General features: G+C 45.3%; 1 protein-coding gene across 3 annotated transcripts in view; it reads right to left on the bottom strand.

The window, feature by feature from the left end:
- Positions 1 to 5,249, bottom strand: part of RANBP3 (RAN binding protein 3) — a 92,489-nt gene extending 87,240 nt beyond the window's left edge. For 2 of the 3 annotated variants that reach the window (XM_088448905.1, XM_088448903.1), the window contains exon 1: positions 4,972 to 5,142. In XM_088448905.1, coding sequence (XP_088305031.1) covers positions 4,972 to 5,041 — 70 coding nt within the window. In that variant the 5' untranslated portion in view covers positions 5,042 to 5,142. Of the gene's footprint in view, positions 1 to 4,971; positions 5,143 to 5,162 lie in introns of those variants that run through there. The other variant, XM_088448904.1, reaches the window with a different exon arrangement.
- Positions 5,250 to 6,000: the final 751 nt, after the last annotated feature.

The following is a 6,000-nucleotide window of genomic DNA, read 5'->3' on the forward strand; positions in this document are numbered from 1 at the left end:
CCCCTTTTCAATGACCACGCCCCCTTCTCGGTCGCGCGTGCGCCGCGTGCATGCCCTCTCTAGCTCCGGCGCCCTGCCTCCCGCCGGAGCTAGAAGGAACACTAGTACAGTATGTAAAGCAAGTACACAAAGTAGATATGAATAAAATGTGTCAAAGCAATGTTAACCTCCAACTTCAGTACATTGTATGAAGCAAGCAAAAAAAACAGTGCAGTGGGCATCCCATGTGTATAAAAACAACCAAACCAAATGGCCAATGCTGCATAATTGCAGGCAGACTAATACCCCTTTTACACCCGGTCTACCCGGGTCGCAGCTCAGTGTAAAAGGGTCCCTGAAAAATAACCTGGGTCAAGTGACCCTGCAATCCAACCCAGGTAGCTACCAGGGTTGGACCCAGGTAATGGTGCAGTGTAAACGGTGCAACCCGGGTTATCTGACCTGGATCATGCCCCTAAATGAGCGGATTGGTGGTTGTGGAGCATTCACCTCCCACTTTTTATGACCTCACAGTTTTAGCAGGGCAGACCTGAGTTCAGTGTGAACAGGGCTGACCTGGGAGTAACCCAGATCAAAGGTGCAGTGTAAATGGGTCTGACCTGGGTTGGAACCATGTCGAAAAACCCAGGTCGGACCTGGGTTTTTGGTGGAAAAGAGGTATTACTCTATTATATGCAAAGGAGTTTTAGGGGCATATCCAATTGGGTGCGTGGTTTAGCGAGGTAAAAAACATTGCACCCCTCTCGCCCAATTGTGGAATACCACGGGTATGCGTGCTCCCAATACCTACAGTATTCAAGTAAAAAAAAGTGGTTGTGGGGTTTTCAGCTCTGAAAAAGTGGCCGCGGGGGTCTCCGCAGCTCCCGGTGACCACCCCTCCATCTTGTCACTTTACAGGGGGGGGGGGGGGGTCCACACACACTCACCTCTGCTGCAGGAGACAGAGTCCCGAAGAAGACACCGCTTCGGAAGGTAAATAATTGAGGACTAATTAAGCTAATTGGAAGCTTCTGATTGCTTAATTAGTCCTCAAGGGGTGCCGGCGGTATTCCAGAGCAAGTCCCACTGATTTTTCCCAAAATTTACAATTTTAGTATAAATCAGACTTGCTCTGGGGAGGAGGGGAAGAAAAAAAAAAAAAAAAGGAAAAACCTCCCAGCGCTCAATCTACAAAACCACGCACCTGACGGAAAAACCTTGCAGGTGCGGGATTTTTGCTATACTCGCCCCCAACTGAATAAGCCCCTTAGGGCGGAATTCAATTATTTTCCCGGCCTGCATCTCCCGTCTAAAGTGACAGGAGATCGCGGGTCGCTATGCAATTGTTCCAGATTTTCATGCTGATCGCGCCCAAAGTGGTCGGGTTTAGCCGCGTAAAGCAGCTAAACCCGACCAAAGTGCTGGGCGCGATCGCGAAAAGTGATGTTTGGGCGCCCAAACATGTCACTTTTCAGCTCTCATCCCCAGGGGCTGCGAGCTGAAATGTAGCGCTGGCAGCTGATCGTGCCCGACAGGAGCAAGAATTGAATAGCTTCGTCAGGCGCTATGGGGGCAGGAATCAATTGAATTCCGCCCTTAAAGACTAATGTTGGGTACACACTGTACAACATATCGGCTGTTCAATTGAACGGCTGATATATCGTGTGTGCGTTGGCCACTGTGTACCAGCTATATGTCTGTGAACAACATCGTTCACAGACATATCACAACGGCTATTCTGCACAGCCGATGCCCAATATATCTGCAGTATTGGGGCATCATGCTGCGTGTACAGGTGGTCAGCCGACTGCCCGAACTTGCTGCACAGGCCGGGTGCGATTGACAGCTCAACTGGGCAAGCGCATGTTAATGCCCACCCAGTTGTGACATCAGTCACGACGGATCGTGCAGACTCTATGCAACTGTGTCGTGCCCCCCTCCCTGCGGCCTCTACTGCAAGTTTAAGAGCAGTCGGCTGACGGCCGGTACACACAGCCCGTTGCCACCAATATATCTGCCGATATATTGAGCATCAGCTGTGCAGCACAGCCGACGCGGTATGTCTAAACAACGTTGTTCACAGACATATCGCTGGTAGACATTGGCCGACGTACACTGAATTGATCGGCCAATATATCTGCCAGTGTGTACCTAGCATAAGAGATGGTGCCAAGTTTGACAAATTCACGCTTATCTACAAGACAGATACAGAGAAGAAAGGTCAGAGTTTGGTGCTATATTCACTTCTGTTAATAAAAAAAATCACAGCAGATTAGTAAATTAACTATTATTGTTGGGGTAGTTAATCAGTTATCACTGCAATTTACTAAGAAAAGTCTCCTGGGGCAGCCAAGTAATACTCCACTCCCTAAGGATATTGGCTGAAGGCTGTAAGGCTGGAGCTACCTGCTCACCAGCCAGTCTATGAACATGGATGAACTGGCTTATACAATTCATACATGCGTTCAGGACTGGAGGCCCAGATTTGGCTTCCAGTTTCCACATTAAATTTTAAAAACAAAGTTATTCAAAATAATTACTAAATAAAAATTTGTAATTAGTATTTGAACAACAAAAACGCTTATGTCATTCTGAGTTGGCTATGGCATTAAGAGTACTGCAACGCGGAATTGCAATTCTTTTGCATAGGCTTTCCCATGGGGGAGCTTTTGCTTGTATCAAACTTTTAGTAAATAGGTAGAAGCCGTAAGGCCGTTTAAAACACCCACTTTCACAGGATTTAGGGCTTTAATAATATATTTATAAAAATGCTCTTAAAGTTAAAATAGACCACTAACTTACATGTAAAGTGCAGAGAGGCAGCCAGCAACCCTACCAATGACAGCACCACCAGATTCTGCTGTAGTCATAGCAAAACCTTCAGTTGGCTGCACTTGAGAACAAGAGATCTAACTAAAATTTGCAAGACTGAATGCAAACACATAAATATTACTAGCACACCCAACACTTCACATTTGAGTTCATTTTTAGAGCTGTAGATGGATGTGTGTGCTTTAATGTATTTATTTTATTAACATTTTATGGAGCGCCAACATTCAGTTGCGCTTAACATTTGGGAATACAGTAATAAAACAAGACTGGGTATTAATAGACAGTTAAGAGGGCCCTGCTCGCAAGCTCACAATCTATAGGATAACAGGAGTTTAAGAAATTAAGTTAACTTCTTAGGGAGCTATATGATCCATTAACACACCAATGTAAGTCTAGGGCCAGAGCTTTGTTGAAGTATAGAATGAAAACAGGTTCATTTTGGGTGACTAGCATACAGGGGTATTAATTGTGTAGAATAGCTTTGGGATGTTATGTGGGTAGTTCTGGTATTTGTGCAATTGCCTGAAATAGGTTGAGTTTTCAGGGAATGCATGAAGGTTTGGAAACCAAAGGAAAGTCTTGTGGTGCGAGAGGGTATTCCACAGAGTGGGCGCAGCCCAAACAAGTGCTGTATATATGTATGTGTGTAATATATATATATATATATATATATATATATATATACACACACACACACACACACACACACTCATACATATATACCCCTGTTCAAGGATATTACCAGGGATTTCATACACTGTGGTAGATGTATTATAAATGTAAATTAGGCCTCCAATACAAGACAGCACTTAAGCTGAGTATCCACTAAGCAAGATTTGCAAGCGATTGAACGATAACGACGTCGTTATCGCTCAATCGCATGCAAATCGTGCATGCATCGGGCACATTTATGTCGGAAACGACCAACGAAGTGTGCGCCCGCTGGTTGTTTCCAACATCTATCATCACCTGTACATGCTGGTCAACTTGACAATCACGTCAGGTTCACCATGTACGGGGATGATGGATGTGCTTACACTGAACGTTCAGTATAGGCACATCACAGACGGAGAAACGACAGCACCATTACAATGTCGTAATCGTGCTCTCGGTTCTCCGTCTATTAGTGGATACGCACCTTAACACTAACTGAAGTTGATTTGGAAAAAAGTTTAGCTGCTATATTAGATCAGGGATAAATAAAATAATGTGATGTAGGAGCAAGCAGTATATAAGAAGCCAGTGAATATATGTATCCACCGAGCTCAATAGAAAGGACTCCAAAACATTGGGAAAGAGCAGTAATTGTTACAGAGCATTTGTTTAGTGTAATATTAGTTACAGAAATTAACATACATTAGGGCTTAAAACCAGTTTGAGGCTCCTCAGACTCTTTTGGTCAGATGTGATATTACAATATATAATAAGTATTTAAAACATGTTTACTCAACTTGCTGCATGATTGTGTTTACTGGGGCATAAGAATACCTCTTTAAAACATTCTGATCTTTTTAAGTTGGAGCTATAGAAAATATTTGCTTCTTTCTGTTACCAAACACCCTCTCATGGCTTATATGGTGGTCAAGTAAAATCTACAGTTGCCAAATGCTAATTCAGCGTTTACATGAATTAAAGTATTTAAGCATATACGGTATTATTTTCATTTTCACAGAACGCATTAGTACCTTGCATACACACACATACACCATTAGTACCTTGCATACACACACATACACCATTAGTACCTTGCATACACACACATACACCATTAGTACCTTGCATACACACACATACACCATTAGTACCTTGCATACACACACACCAGACAGAGACTGCTGATGGGAAGGGGACTCTCCTTTAGTTTTATATTTACACTTGGGGACAATGAATGAGAGTGACAAGGCCCCAGGTAGGCAGGATATGCCCTGATCACATCTGTTTGGAAACAATTTACACCTAATCCATAAAGCCTCCCACTCCCACACTTCATGCACACATGGAGACTGGCTGCTGCCTGGGCTGTGAGCATGTCCTGTGGCCAGAGATCAGGCCAGGGACAAGGGGCTCCAGCACAGAGGAGGCACAGCGCCACGCAGCCTGAGAGGGCACCGGCAGAGACTGGGTAAGAAGTTAGTATACATGGAACAAGGCCCTGGTTACCATAGGCCCTCTGCAATCCATGGTCTCTCCTGAGCCGCGCCTCCAGTCCCAGCCTCGCACTGCCGGGCATAGGACCACGGCTTTGGTCGGTGCCGAGCGCATCCGAGCTATAACAGCCCCTGTGACTCAGTGCGTGCCTCCTACCCCAGCGGCCGCTGTAACTACCGCCACCCCGGGTCTCTCCCACTTACCTTCGTTTGCCAGATCCTCCATTTTACCGCCTCAGCCGCTCCCACAATGCCCAGCGGCCGCTTTCACAGTGAGGGGGCGGGTCGTATTGGGCGGGGACTAGAGCCAGGCCTGCTCCTGCCCGCTCGTCTCGCCACGCCCACTGTCTCTCTACTGAGCAAGGAGAAGGGATTCTCAGGCCGGATCGCGCATCAGTCACTGGGCATGCGCAGAAACGGTTGTGCGGGGACGGGGTGAGCCGCGCATGCGCAGTATTACCCCCTCCGCTGATATATATGTGACAGTGGCTGGGCCATTTCTCAGGTCAGGTCACCAATATCTCAGGTTTTCCTTCGCAGACACCACAGTGGTGGTGAGCAGCGTACTGAGCAGGACAATCTGTGATGTTGCTGTACTACAGATCTCTCTCTGCAATGTGGGCATTTGCACACATAACCAAGGATTTCATCTACCCTTTGAATTTCCAGAAAATAAAGTTTCATTAATCCTAATGTGACAGCATATACAATCTAACTAAACTGGACAAATAAGGGTTATTTTGTTGAAATTGCAAGAAAGTAAAAGTAAAGCAAATGTGTGTATTATTTTTTTTTTCAGGCATGGCTTTCCCCTACTGGCTATACATCCTTAATGTCGCCCGATGCCCTCCGTTTTCTGACTATACGACTGGAATATATAATAAATGTAAGCTACTGAGGACTTGTAACATAAATAAACACTGAACCCAATTAAAGAATCCAACGTTTCAGTACTATTTTATATTGTTTCCTCAGGGATACAAAAGGAGCACCACCAGCTTAATATAAATGTCGCCATGTGCAGTACACCAGACATATATTG

This window comes from Taudactylus pleione, unplaced genomic scaffold, assembly GCF_031769625.1.
Source record: "Taudactylus pleione unplaced genomic scaffold, aTauple2 ptg000471l, whole genome shotgun sequence".
Classification (NCBI taxonomy): domain Eukaryota; kingdom Metazoa; phylum Chordata; class Amphibia; order Anura; family Myobatrachidae; genus Taudactylus; species Taudactylus pleione.